The sequence below is a fragment of the Nycticebus coucang genome, chromosome 17 (assembly GCF_027406575.1).
Source record: "Nycticebus coucang isolate mNycCou1 chromosome 17, mNycCou1.pri, whole genome shotgun sequence".
In the NCBI taxonomy this organism is placed as follows: domain Eukaryota; kingdom Metazoa; phylum Chordata; class Mammalia; order Primates; family Lorisidae; genus Nycticebus; species Nycticebus coucang.
In genome coordinates, this window is record NC_069796.1 from 76,850,997 (window position 1) to 76,865,799 (window position 14,803).

General features: G+C 43.7%; 1 protein-coding gene across 1 annotated transcript in view; it reads left to right on the plus strand.

Annotated features, from left to right (window-relative positions):
* Positions 1 to 204: 204 nt before the first annotated feature.
* The window catches only part of ATP6V0E1 (ATPase H+ transporting V0 subunit e1), a 56,549-nt gene continuing 41,950 nt past the window's right edge, over positions 205 to 14,803 (plus strand). Inside the window, exons 1-2 of the mRNA XM_053565936.1 lie at positions 205 to 394; positions 10,309 to 10,356. Coding sequence (XP_053421911.1) covers positions 291 to 394; positions 10,309 to 10,356 — 152 coding nt within the window. The 5' untranslated portion in view covers positions 205 to 290. The remainder of the gene's footprint in view (positions 395 to 10,308; positions 10,357 to 14,803) is intronic.

A 14,803-nucleotide genomic window follows, 5' to 3' on the forward strand; every position in this document is an offset into this window, starting at 1 on the left:
AGATAAGGCTGTAAATAACTACACTGTTTGCCTTGAAAATTTAACAGAGCCCGGAGACTGGACCTCAGCTATGTTTGCGCCACCCCTCCCCACCACATTAGCCTTGAGACAGGCCAGGTGAGGGCGGGGCTATATCTCTGGGCCGGGAGGGGGCGGAGTTAGGTGCGCAGGTCACGTGTGGCTCTGGAGGCGGGGCTTCGCGTACGCTGGTCACGCGGGCTGATATTGACACTTCCGGGTGGGACCAAAGTGAGGCTCCGGGGCTGTGGCTGGCGGCTTCCGCGGGAACCATGGCGTATCACGGCCTCACGGTGCCTCTTATTGTGATGAGCGTGTTCTGGGGTTTCGTCGGCTTAATTGTGCCTTGGTTCATCCCTAAGGGTCCTAACCGGGGGTAAGTGCGCGAAGCCCGCCTTGGGAGGGACGCGCGGTGAAGACCGGGCAGGCCTGGATGGGGAAGGGGGCGACCTCGGCGCTGGTCTGAGAACCTTGCAGGGGTGCACCTCGCACTCCAGGGTCGGGCCCCTGTCCCTAGGAGCTCCGTGGCTTCTTTATCGCAGCAGCTTCAGTGTTCCCTCCCCGTGCTTGAGGTGGGTGACCTTCGGGGGACCCTCTCTGGAATTGAGTTTTCGGGGAATTTATTCTCCTCAAAGTCCTGGGTGGGAAAGGTGTCGTTAGAATTCAGGGGAAGTCGGAGTTGGTCCCTAGTCGACTTTAGCCCTTTTGGCACTGCTTTCCACCTACGTGAGGCCTCATTCGCCTGAACTTTAAAGAAAGGGATCTAATAAAACAGAAATTGCCCCCTCTGCCTTCCATGTTGTCGTAGTTGCGTATACAATGAGCTTGTTCAACAACGTTGAGCGCAGGCCTTACGTCTAGTGGGCGCCAGGAGGTAGTTGGGGCCTGATCTAAAGCGAGATTAATTGCCAAAGAGCCGGAGGTATTGTTTAGAAACCCTGCGTCATACCTTTTGGAGAGTGCTCCCTCTCTTGTCTGTGAGTGTAACAAGTGCTTAGAATGATTGGGTAAGAAAGATTTCTTTTTTCAGACTTTTTGTTGAAGAGAGCTTTGTCCATTTTGGAAGTAAACTTCAACTGTAGTATAAACTAGAGCTTTGGAACACCTTTCAGGTTCTCCTTTTTTTGCCTTAGCTCAAGATCATGTGGAGGGAACGACTCAGACTGTCAGAGTTTGTCGGAAACACCATCCCTTGTTTTATTCCTTGAAACTAATTGGAGGCTTCCTAATGCTTGGTTTCACAATACGTCGAATGCAGAGTAGGAACTCAATATCTGTTAAGTAGACATCCTGTTGCCTTAAAGGAGAGACATTTTTATTACTTTCTTAATATTTTGTGATCTGAGCCGTTTTCACTCCTTGAAATAGATTTGCTTTATTCTTGTTACTTCTGTTAACTTCTATGATTAAAAACAAATCATAGGTTTTTTTTTGGTAGAGACTGAGTCTCACTTTATTGCCCTTGATAGAGTGCCCTAGTATCACACAGCTCACAGCAATCTCCAACTCTGGGGCTTAGGCGATTTTCTTGCCCCCCAAAGTAGCTGGGACTACAGGCGCCTGGCACAACCCCTGGCTATTTTTTTGTTGCGGTTTGGCTGGGCCGGGTTTGAACCAGCCACCCTCAGTATATGGGGCTGGCACCCTACCCACTGAGCCACAGGTGCTGTCCAATCATACATTTTTTTAAAAAAGGAAACATAGTAAATGAATTTCTATCATTTGTCAGCATCAGATCCCATCTCCTGTATAACTGGTGTTATAAAGGAGATGTTATACAGGTTATACACGTGTAAGGTCATCTCTTAGCCTATAGTAGTTGATCCATAGTGGCAGAATTCTGGATTATTAAAAGTGCATTTAGAGAACTACAGAGTGCATCTTTATTGTGTTTATATCTTCAATTGTTTGTTTCATTACTCTACCATCAACCTTTCTGGTCTTCATGCTCAGAAAGCACTGATTAATGTGCTAATAGCACTGATCCTTTCCTAAAGACTGTCTTCCCCTATCTGATGCCACTGTTATTTCCAGAGTAACGAAATCCCTCCTGTTTCTACTCAGTTTCTAGCCCAAGTATCATGATTCAGGTATTTGACCTGCTAGTGATATACACTTGTGTGTTGCTTAAGGAAATGGATATGATTTGAGAAATTGGTTGTTAAGGTCTTTGTGTGAACATCATAGAGTGTACTTACACAAACCTAGATGGAATAGCCTATTGTACACCTAACCTATATGATATGGCTTATTGTTACAACTGAGTAGGCTGAGTAGTAACATGATATATTGGTTTGTAGGAGAGGGCTACAAAACCGTATGTTACTGTCTTATTTATTTTATTTATTTATATTTTTAGAGACAGAGTCTCACTTTGTCAACCTCGATAGAGCGCTGTAGCGTCACAGCTCACAGCACCTCCAGATCTTGGGCTTAGGTGATTCTCTTGCCTCAGCCTCCTGAGTAGCTAGGACTACAGGCACCCGCCACAACACCCAGCTATTTTTTGTTGCAGTTTGGCCAGGGCCGGGTTTGAACCCACCACCCTCAGTATATGGGGCCAGCACCCTACTCGCTGAGCCACAGGCACCGCCCCATGTTACTGTTTTAAATCCTGTAGGCAGTTATAACACAATGGTAGTTGTGCATCTAAACATATCTAAAGAGAAATGGTACAGAAACAAATATTACATAAAAGATAAAATGTGGTACACCTGTATGAGGCCCTTACCGTGAATGGAGCAGGCAATACTGGAGGTGCTCTGGGTGAGTGTGGGGGTGAGTGAGTGAGTGGTGAGTGAATGTGAAGGCTTAGGACATTATTGCTATAGACTTTATAAACCCTGCACACTTAATCTACAGTAGATTTGTTTTTAAATTTTTTTATTCTTCAGTAATAAATTTAACCTTAGTGTACTATAACTTTTTACTTTGTAATCTTTAAAATTAAACTTTTTGACTCTTTTGTAATAACACTTGACTTAAAACACAAACACATTGTACAGCTGTACAAAAATATTTTCTTTGTGGTTTTATTCTATGAGCTTTTTTCTATTAAAATTCTTTCTTTCTTTCTTTTTTTTCTGGAGCCAGAGTCTCGACTCTGTTGCCCCAGGCTAGAGTGCCGTGGATTCAGTCTAGCTCACAGTGACCTCAAACTTCTGGGCTCAAGTGATCCTCCTGCCTCAGTCTACTAAGTAGCATCCACCACAACACCCTGCTAATTTTCCTATTTTTAGTTGAGATGGGGTCTTGCTATTACTCAGGCTGGTCTCCAACTCCTGAGCTTAAGGGATCCTCCCACCTTGGCCTCCTAGAGTTCTGAGATTGCAGGCCCGAGCACCCTGGGATACTGACCTAAAATTCTTTTTGTTTCTTTTTTTGATACAGTCTCTTACTCTGTAGTCCAAGCTAGAATGCTACCATGGACTCAGCCTAGCTCAGAGCAACCTCAAATTCCTAAGCTCTAGCAAATCTGGAGTAGCTACAACTATGGGTGGACCACCACACCCAGCTAATTTTTATATTTTTAGAAAAATAGCAAGACCAGTCTTGCTAGTTTTCAGGCCGGTCTCCAACTCCAGACCTCAAGTGATCCTCCTGCCTTGGCCTCCCAGAATATGCTAGTAATATAGATGTGAGTCACCATGCCTGGTCTCTCTTTCTCTCTTTTTTCTTTTGAGATAGAGTCATTGTTCTGTCCTGTGGGCTAGAGTACAGTGGCGTCATCATAGCTTACTGTAGCCTCAAACTCCTAGGCAATCCTCCTGTCTCAGCCTCCTGAGTACCTGGGACTACAGGTGGGTACCACCACACCAGGCTAATTTTTCTGTTTTTTGTAGAGTCAGGGTCTCATTCTTACTCAAGCTTCTGGCCTCCGGCAATCCTCCTGCAGAGGGTGGCCTCTTATTTTTTATTTGCAGTTTATGGCCAGGGCTGGGTTTGAACCCGCCACCTCCGGCATATGGGGCCAGCGCCCTACTCCTTTGAGCCACAGGTGCCACCCTTTTAAAAAATTTTTTGAACTTGGTCGGCGTCTGTGGCTCAAGGAGTGGAGTGCCGGTCCCATATGCCGGAGGTGGCGGGTTCAAACCTAGCCCCGGCCAAAAACCACACACACACACACACAAAAAAAAAATTTTTTTTTGAACTTAAACACAACCCAATAACCCAGGACAACAGAAGGTCAGGATCATCAATAAGTCACTAGGCAATTAGAATTTTTTAGCTCCATTATAATCTTATGGGAACATCTGTTATATATGTAGTCATTGACTGAAAGGCAACTGAAAGGGGTTCAGTGCTGTACCCAGAGACAACACCAGGAAAGTTATAGGTCAAGTTTAATGAAAGGAGACAGAGACCCATCTGGGCAAAGATGGCAGCTGCACTGAGAGTGGTTAGGGGCTTGTTTTTATGCTGGGAATAGGGGAAGGAAGATTCCATAGTTGCATAGTTGCAGGAAGGTTTTGTCCTGCTAGGGTCTTTCTAGGGAAACTCTTTGGGCAGGGCCAGGTAGGCCTTTTTTTCTGAGAGGAGAGGAGGGGAAAGAGTAGGCTTAGTCTTAGGCACATGACTGTATATTCACAGCCTTCTTTGCAATCCTTGTATTTCCTGCTTTTGGCTGGATTGTACAGGTTCTGAAAAACAGTGTCTCCTAGGAGTTACTGAATTACACCTTGAGAAACACCGCTCCTAGGTGGATGATCCTTGCGACCTTGAACAATTTAGTTAACTTTTCCGTGTCCCTCCTTTAAAAATGGAAATATTAGTACTGGATTACTAATTCCCCTTTTACCTCCAGGAAATACTTCAGATCAAATATTTTCAAAATAGATGAAGAAGCTGAATTCTCCTTGAATGACTATGGTGAATTTTTTTTTAATTTAAAATTTGTATCAGAATGTTACAGGGGTATATAGGTTTTGGTTACATGTTAGTACATTTCAAGTAAGAGTTGTAAGTGTGCCTTTCACACCTTTCATGCAGAATACTGCATAATAACCTGCTATTATGGGTTGAATTAACCCAACCTCTTCCCTCTACTTCAGAGGTTCTGAACCTGTGGATCGCGACCCCTTTGTAACAATGAAAATACATCCTGCATATCAGATATTTGCATTACAACTCATAACAGTAGCAGAATTACAGTTATAAATAGCAATGAAAATAATTTTATGGTTGGGGGTCACCACAACATGAGGAAGTGTATTAAAGGGTTGCGGCATTAGAGGCATTAGGAAGGTTGAGAACCACTGCTCCACTTGATTCCCATTGAGTAACTATGGTGAATTTTTTTTTTTTTTTTTTTTTTTGAGGCAATAGAGTCTCAGGCTGTCGCCCTGGGTAGAGTACTGTGACATCACAGCTCACAGCAACCTCAAACTCTTGGGCTTAAACGATTCTCTTGCCTCAGCCTCCCAAGTAGCTGGGACTACAGACTGCCACCACACCCTGGCCATTCCTTTCTTTCTTTTTTTGCAGTTGTCAGTTTCAGCTGGCCCAGGCCAGTTAGAACCCACCAGCCTCTGTGTATATGGCTGGTACTCTACCCACTGAGTTACGGGCGCCACCCACTATGGTGAAGTTTTAGTACAAGAGAGCATTTCGGATTTGAGAGATTAAAAATATCTTTGTTAAAGAGATAAGTAAAGGCACTATGCGAGAAGGGAAGAAGGGAGAAAAACAGAAAGAGTTTGATGTTCTGTTTTCTTCCTGGGTGCCAGAATGCTGAGAATTGGATGATTAGCACTGTGGGGCTTGAGGCAGCCTCACCCAAACCCTTCCCCTCAACAAAAGACCACAAAGGGCCTAGCAAGCCCTGCCGCACAGGTTCCCTGAAAGTACCCTAGCCTCGGAATCCTACTATAGGCTGTGGAATCTACCTACCAGCTATGGACATGTATAACAAGAGGCCTCCAACCACCCTTGATGCCATTTTTGGCTGTGCCCAGGCCGTGTCTGTCCTTTTCATTAAACCTGGCCTGAACTTCTCCATTCTCTAGGTTCCGTTCGTGGTCACACGCTGCAGACCTTTTCAGTTAGGAGGCTGTAGGAACTGGTGAGGCAGGAGGGAAAACTTTCACGTCTAAAGGAAGCCCTGTGCTCTTTCATTGTGTTCTGCAAGTGAAAAGGGGGCTGGATAAAATCAGGCCTGTGCCTGGAAACAGCTTTCCTTACCTTTCTTGTTTTTCATGATTTCCCTCTGTTCTCTGTAGGAATCCACACATTCTCTGAAAGCTTTAAGTGTTTGCACAGCCGCCCCTCCTCCCCCCAGCAGATGTGGGGAGGGGATGGGGGTAGAGCACAGGGATGAGTGTGCAGCTCTACTCTGCTCATGGATGTTTTCAGACATGCAGAAAAGTAGAAAGAGTAGTTGAATGAGTGTGTACTTATTTAATACTATCACCTAGGTAATTACTAATGAATTCGTATTCACTTTATCTATGATAGAATGTATTGTGTGTATAATTTTGCTGAACCATTTGCAAGTAAATGCAGTGCTGGCTCGGTGCCCATAGCTTAGCGAATGGGGCACTGGCCACATACACCAAAGCTGGTTGGGTTTGAGCCCGGCCTGAGCCTGCTAAACAACAATGGCAACTACAAGAGAGGGGGCTCACAGGCTAAGACAGGTGGATCATTTAAGCTCAGGAGTTCGAGACTAGCCTGAGCAAGAGTGAGACTCCATTTCTATTTAGAATAGAAAAAGTAGCTGGGCATTGTGGCCGGTGCCTGTAGTCCCAGCTACTTGGGAGGCTGAGGCAAAAGAATCGCTTAAGCCCAAGAACTTGAGGTAACTGTGAGCTGTGTGATGGCATGGCACTCTGCCGAGGAGGACATAGTGAGACTCTGTCTCAAAAAAAAAAAAAAAGGTTGTCTTGGGCCACACAGTAAATACACAAACACTAATGAAAGCTGATTAGCAAAAGAATAGATCTGAGCATACTTTTCGTGATATCTGACACCACGGATAAGCAAAACAATTCTCAAAATAACCTGCATGTGGCTCATGGGCCATAGGTTAGATGCTCCTATGAGGAGAAGCACATTAGGAGCTGACATTAATGAGGGAGCTTTTACTGTATGAAACTATTAATATTAAGCAGGTAATACAAAAGAGCGCCAGCCATTCTAGCTCTCTGAGGTGGTCTTTTGGAGAAGAGAGAAGATGAGGAAGGGATTCTGGTTTAGGGCACAGAATGGAGAAAGGTGAGCAAAAGCTTGGATTGAAAATCACAACGTGTGTGTCCAGGAGACAGTGAGGGCACCTGCCTTCAGGAACAAAGGCATAGGGAACGAATTGCAAGTGAGGAGCTGGACTTGATTCTTTAGGTCTTCAAATAGTTTCATTGTGTAACTGTCATACTTTTCTTAGCACAGATTCCCACACATATTTATTTATATATTATAACTGTAGGCCAGGCATGGTCACCCATAGATTGTGTGGGCTCATGGGTTTGAGACCACCCTGAGCAAAAGTGAGACAATGTTTCAATTAAAAATAGAAAAGCGGGGGCGGCGCCTGTGGCTCAGTTGGTAAGGCGCCGGCCCCATATACCGAGGGTGGCGGGTTCAAACCCGGCCTCGGCTGAACTGCAACCTAAACATAGCTGGGTGCTGTGGTGGGCGCCTGTAATCCCAGCTACTTGGGAGGCTGAGGCAAGAGAATTGCTTAAGCCCAGGAGTTGGAGGTTGCTGTGAGCTGTGTGAGTCCACGGCACTCTACCAAGGGCCATAAAGTGAGACTCTGTCTCTACAAAAAAAAAAAAAAAAAAAAATAGAAAAGCGGAGGAAAGAGGATCACTTGAGCCCAAGAGTTAGAGGTTGCTGTGAGCTATGATGTCACAGTACTCGACCCAGGGTGATAGCTTGAGACTCTGTCTCAAAAATAAAATAAAATAAAGGAATACCACAGACTGAGTAATTTATTACAAAAATTTATTTGGTTTATGGTTCTGGAGGCTGGGAAGTCCGAGATTGAGGGGCCACATCTCAAGAGGGCCTTTTCACACTGTCGCGATACGGTAGAGGGCATCACGTGGGGAGCAAGTGCGTGAGACAGAGAGAGGATGGGGGCCAGACTTCATGCTTTTATCAGGAGCCCACGCCCTCTGTTTTGCCTTGGCCACGCAGGCTTCCTTCCACCTTGAACACCGTCTCAGCTCATGCCTTTCGTTTGCTCTTCCCCTGCCTGGAACGCGCTTGCCTTCCGTAGGTCTGCGCTCATGTGCCACCTCCTCAGCAAGGCCTTTTCCTGCTTATCCTCTTGAAAATTGCACTACACCCTCCAACTCTCTGTATGCTGTCTTCCTTTCCTGCTTTATTTTCCTCCATCAGCAGTTATTGACCATCTGACGTACTAATTAATGATAGGTAGATAATCCTTGGTTGTTTACTGTTTTATCTTGTTTGTCCCCAAACTTTATGAGGCAGGGGTTTTTATCTGCTTTTTCCCCAGAGCCTGGACATACTGAACATTCAGTGAAAATCTGTTAAGTGAATGAATGTGCCAATACAGAAAATACACACACACAACTTCTATAGCAGGTGTCCTCAAACTTTTTAAACAGGGGGCCAATTCACTGTCCCTCAGACCGTTGGAGGGCCGGACTATAGTTTAAAAAAAAAAACAAAAAAAAACTATGAACAGGGCGGCGCCTGTGGCTCAGTGAGTAGGGCGCCGGCCCCATATGCCGAGGGTGGCGGGTTCAAACCCAGCCCCGGCCAAATTGCAACAAAAAAATAGCCGGGCGTTGTGGCAGGCGCCTGTAGTCCCAGCTGCTCGGGAGGCTGAGGCAAGAGAATCACGTAAGCTCAAGTTAGAGGTTGCTGTGAGCTGTGTGATGCCACGGCACTCTACCTGAGGGCGGTATGTGAGACTCTGTCTCTACAAAAAAAAAAAAAAAAACTATGAACAGGGCGGCGCCTGTGGCTCAGTGAGTAGGGCGCCGGCCCCATATGCCGAGGGTAGCGGGTTCGGACCCAGCCCCGGCCAAGCTGCAACAGAAAAATAGCCGGGCGTTGTGGCGGGCGCCTGTAGTCCCAGCTGCTCGGGAGGCTGAGGCAAGAGAATCGCGTAAGCCCAGGAGTTAGAGGTTGCTGTGAGCCGTGCGATGCCACGGCACTCTACCCGAGGGCCATACAGTGAGACTCTGTCTCTACAAAAAAAAAAAAAAAACTATGAACAAATTCCTATGCACACTGCACATATCTTATTTTGAAATAAAAAACCAAAATGGGAACAAATACAATCACACGGCCCGCGGGCCGCAGTTTGAGGACCCCTGCTCTAAAGGATGAGTTGAAAATATAAATAAAAACAGGAGTTCTAGTATTTGCTTCCTAAGTTCTCAGATGGTCTTGCTGTCTCCTAGGGTTTCCTCTTTGGAAGCCCAGTGAATCAGTGCCATTGAAAGGTCTTAAGCCAGGGAATGATATTCTGAAAGGGATATTTTAGAGAGTAGTCCTGGTAGAAGGTGAAAGAAGAAAGTTTTGAATCTGTCAGGCAAACCTGGTGAATTTTTTTGCTAACAGTGTGGAGGGGAAGGAGGAAATCCATATGGGGGAGATGCTTCAAAGAATGAATACATGGTTCTTGGTGACTGTGAGGGTGCAGAGGAGGCTTGAGCAAAAGGCACTAGTTAGGCTGCTGGATGGCTGCAAATGGCAGAGCTGCTTCTGAGGAGTGGAGTTAGAAGAGGAGCTTTTGGAAAGACCAGTGGGAAGAGAATATCATGAACTTGGTTTTAGAAATACTGAAATTCTGCTGGTGAAAGATCCTTAACTTTCAGATGAGAAGAGGTGGGGAGAGGTCAATTCTAGAGTCATATTTTTAGAACAGAGTGGTATTTCATTACTGCAAATACGACCAAATAGAGTAGTTACTTAGGTGTCACTGTAGCCTTTTCTGTTCAGTTTCAGATGAGTTCTGAGGGGACCTCTAAGCTGTGGCTTTAGTACATATCTTTTTAATTACAAATGTTCAGTTACATACTTAAGTTTCTACATGTGAAGCCTGGGGCACACTGCAATCTACTGGTTATTTGAACAGATTCAGATCCATTTCCCTGGGGTATTATATGTGCCAGTTTGATAATTTGGAAAGGAGGGGTGGCTCCTATGGCTTAAGGAGTAGGGCGCCAGTCCCATATGCCGGAGGTGGCAGGTTCAAACCCAGCCCCGGCCAAAAACCACACACAAAAAAAGATAATTTGGAAAGGAGACTTAAGTCAGTCTGCAGTGTCTGCATGGTTTGTTATCTAATGACATTTGCTTTTTCTTTTTTAGAGTCATCATCACCATGTTGGTGACCTGTTCAGTTTGCTGTTATCTCTTGTAAGTAGATTTCTTTTTTGTGTAGTTTTTTCTAAAATAATCAATTTTTCTTGGTATTTGTAATGAGTGCAATTTATACATTTGTCTTAGTGGCATTTGTTCCTCATGTATTATCTAGAAATAGCATCCTAAGATAGAAAATACCCCACTTTTCTTATATTCAGTATATTTACATAGAGCTATACAGAAACTCTATCCTTCAGGGAATACAAGTGGGAATGGCATGAATTTCAAGCTTATAATTAGCTGTACTACTTATGTATTTTGTTATTCTGAAGTATTTAGGTCTCCTCATTTCGCTTAAGTATTTCACTATGAAGCTAAAAAAGCATTCTTTATTATGACTTTGGTTTATCTGAATAGAGTTGAGCTAGAATTATAATCAGGTAGGGTAAGGATAATCTTTTCAACAATTCATTATAAACTATATCAAAGTGTAATAATTAGCATGTATTTGAATAAATTAGATAGTTTCATTCAGTGTAAGTTATTGAATGAAAACTGTTTTGGGGATATGTAAGGTGATATGTAAAGTAATTTATTTTCTATTTATTTATTTTGAGACAGAATCTTTGTTGCCCTGGTTAGAGTAGTGCCATGGTGTCATAGCTCACAGCAACCTCAAACTGTCAGGCTCAAGTAATTCTTCTGCCTCTGCCTCTGGAGTATCTGGGACTACAGGCGCCTGCCACAATGCCCAGCTACTTTTTCTTTTCTTTTTTTTTTTGAGACTGTCTCACTATGTTGCCCTTGGTAGGCTGCTGTGGTGTCACAGCTCACAGCAACCTCAAACTCTTGGGCTCAAGTAATCTTCTTGCCTCAGCCTCCCAACTAGCTGGGACTACAGGCGCCTGCCACAATTCCCGGCTGTTTTGTTGTTGTAGTTGCAGTTGTCGTTGTGTACACTTAGGCTATGTGGTGTAGCCTGTTGCTCCTAGGCCACACACCTTTACAGCATCCTACTGTCCCGAGCATTGTAGACAACTGCAACACAGTATTAAATATTTGTATAGCTGAACAAAAAGGTACAGTAAAAAATAGTGTTAAAATCTTATGGGAACACCTTATCATATGATGGTCCCATATATGCCATCCATTGTTGACTCTCACTTAGTTATGTGGCACATGATTACATTTTAAAAATGCTTTCGACTCCTGTCTATCATGGAGAAAATAACCACTTCATAGTATTCAAAGACCAAAGAGTTCCTTTTTTTTAAACCAAGATATAGATCATACCATAAAAGTAATCCTTTTGGGATTCCTATTTAGAGTTTAGAACCAGTGATTCTGTTTTCTTGAAGAAAGCTTTCTACTTCCTGAGACTTCAGTGACATGGGAAGCATTGGTGTTGGCCCAAGTGCTGTTTAGTACCCATGAGGTAGGAAGCAGCGTTTCCAATCCATCCTGGAACCAAATTCCAGTTCTTGGCATACATCAAAATCTGTCCCTGACCAAGAGTTATTACCATGAATTTTGGCTGTTTGCAAATTTTTTTCTTTTTTTTTTGGAGACAGAGCCTCAAGCTATTGCCCTGGGTAATATGCCGTGGCATCACAGTTCATAGCAACCTCCAACTCCTGGGCTTAAGTGATTCTCTTGCTTCAGCCTCCCAAGTAGCTGGGACTACGGGCACCTGCCACAACACCTGGCTGTTTTTTTGTTGCAGTTGTCATTGTTATTTAGCTGGTCCCAGCTGGGTTCGAACCCACCACCCTCGGCGCTGTAACCACTGTGCTACAGGTGCTAAGCCAATATCTGGGTTTTTAGTGTACAATCACTCAAGTAGTATACATTGCATCTGATAATTAGTTTTTCTTTCCTCTCTCCCTCCCCTTCTTCTCAATCTCCAATGTCCATTTTGACTTTATGTGCCCCTGGATACCTGTAGCTTAGCTCCCACTTAAAGTAAGAATGAATGATATGGGCAGCGCCTGTGGCTCAAGGAGTAGGGCGCTGGTCCCATATGCCGGAGGTGGCAGGTTCAAACCCAGCCCTGGCCAAAAACCACAAAAAAAAAAAAAAAAAAAAAAAAAGAATGAATGATATTTGCTTCACTTAGGCTAATGCCCTCCGCTGTCATCCAATTTGCTGCAAAAGACATTTTTTCATCCTTTTTATGGCTCAGTAGTATTCCATGATGTTTGTATTTCTTTATCCATTTCTCAGTTTAAGGGCATTTAAGTTGATTCCATATCTTTGTGATTATAAATTGTGCTGTAGTAAACATATAACTGCAGGTATTATTTTGATATAATGATTTCTTTCCTTGGGTAGATAATACCTGGTCACTTGTTGATTGCAATTTTAGGTATTTAAAGGTGAATTATACATTAGAAAAGTTATGCTGAGTGATGGTAATGTCATTTGACTGCTTGAGCACAGAAGGTTCAGGTGATGGAACTTTGTCAAATATGCTTTAGTCTTTTTTTTTTCCTGGTTAGGGCAATAAAAGAGGCTGTTTCAGGTGATAGCTTAGCCACTAGAGTGGAAGTCTGACAGGTAGTATGTGGAGGGAATCCTTGTACTAGCTGTGTTCAGTTCTAAAAAGTAAATGAGAGCAAAAACATGTATTGGCAAGAATGTAACATTTTAGTACGGTGTATTAAACATCAGCTTATCCTATTGAAATTGCCTATAGAAGAATTGGAATGAGGAAGATCTTTATGAGTATGGGTGCCAAGGGTTAGTCTTGTGATTGAAAAGGCCTTTGTTTTTATTGCTTTGCAGTTCTCTGCAATGTGAGCAGGAAGGTTTTTGGTGGTAATTTTTATTTGTTTGTTTTGTTTTTTTTGCAGTTTCTGGCCGGGGCTGGGTTTGAACCCGCCACCTCCGGCATATGGGGCCAGCACCCTACTCCTTTGAGCCACAGGTTCCACCCTTTGTTTGTTTTTTTATTTTCATTTATTTTTTTTTGTCGCCCTCAGTAGAGTTGCTGTGGCATCACAACTCACAGCAACCTCCATCTCTTGGGCTAGGGTGATTCTCTTGCCTCAGCCTCCCGAGTACCTGGGACTACAGGCGCCTGCCGCAACGCCCGGCTATTTTTGTTGCAGTTGCCACTGCTGTTTTAGCTGGTCAGGGCCAGGTTCAAACCCGTCACCCTCGGTATATGGGGCCGGCGCCCTACCACTGAGCCACAGGTGCCGCCCTGTTTGTTTTTTGAGACAGGATCTTGCTCTGTCTCCTGGGCTAGAGTGCAGTGGCATTGTCACAGCTCTTTGCAAATCAAACACCTTGAGCTCAAGCAGTCCTGCCTCAGTCTCCTGAATAGCTGAGACCACAGGCACGCACCACCATAGCCAGCTAATGTATCTATTTTTTTTGTAGACCAGGCACTCTTGCTCAGGCTGTTCTGGACCTCTTGGCCTTAAGCTGTCTTTCCACCATGGCCTCCCAAAATGCTAGGATTATAGCCCTGAACCATTGCACCTGGCCCGGTGCTGGTATTTTTAGAAAGGGAAAATAATTGCACAGAGGAATGACTTACCTGAGATTAAACCAAAACAGGAAAAAATTACTTTGTATGACTTTCTACTTCTACATAGTCTTTGAAATGTGGTTAGTTTTCATGATAGTCTCTTTAAAACAGACATACAAAAATCCTTTTCCATCAGTCTCTTGCCTCTTATCTTCATTTTTCAAGTGAATGAATAATTGGACTTGATTAGACATTACTTCACTTTGAATCTTAGTAATTAATTGAAAAGTATCCATGAGTGCTTGCCCTTTGCTGTCTAGACTTTAGTCCGTTTCTCCCCTTGTTCTCAAGTGCTGGTCAATGTTCCATTGACAGTGGCTCAGTATGAACAAAGGTCATACACAGTGTTCTAACATTAAATGCTTCTGGAGCCATTTTATGGGAAAATGAGCTAGGTAGTATTGAGTTTATGAAATTGTTCTCTTTTCTTTCTTTTTTGTTGCAGTTTGGCTGGGACTGGGTTTGAACCCATCACCCTAGGCATATGGGGCCGGCGCCCTACCCAGTGAACCACAGGCGCCGCCTTCTCTCTTTTCTTTCTTTGAAAGCTGATCATATATCCTATTTAGCAAGATATCTGCATGAAAAATATGGGTGGAATTCAGAGCCCAAATATTTTACATACCTTCTTATGCTCAGAAGAATGAGATTCTGTAACAAAAACAGTTGAAATTCAAAGGAAACTTCTGTTTGGCAGTAGTTATGTTTTCTTAAAAGTATCCCTTTTGAAGTAAGGCACACCCAGAAAGACTTTGGCTTTCCTAAACAAAGTCATGTTTTGAAATGCATTCATGGACTTTTAAACTGCCCTCTGTTGTGGAAGTTTTTTTCTTTTGCCAATTTGTTCTTGTTTAAGGTATGTTCCATGGGGAGCAACTTGTTTGAGCTCTATATAAATCAGTTTCTTCCAGTAGATTACAGTTTCTGTGACCAGTTTAGCAAAGGAAAATATGAATATTATAACTG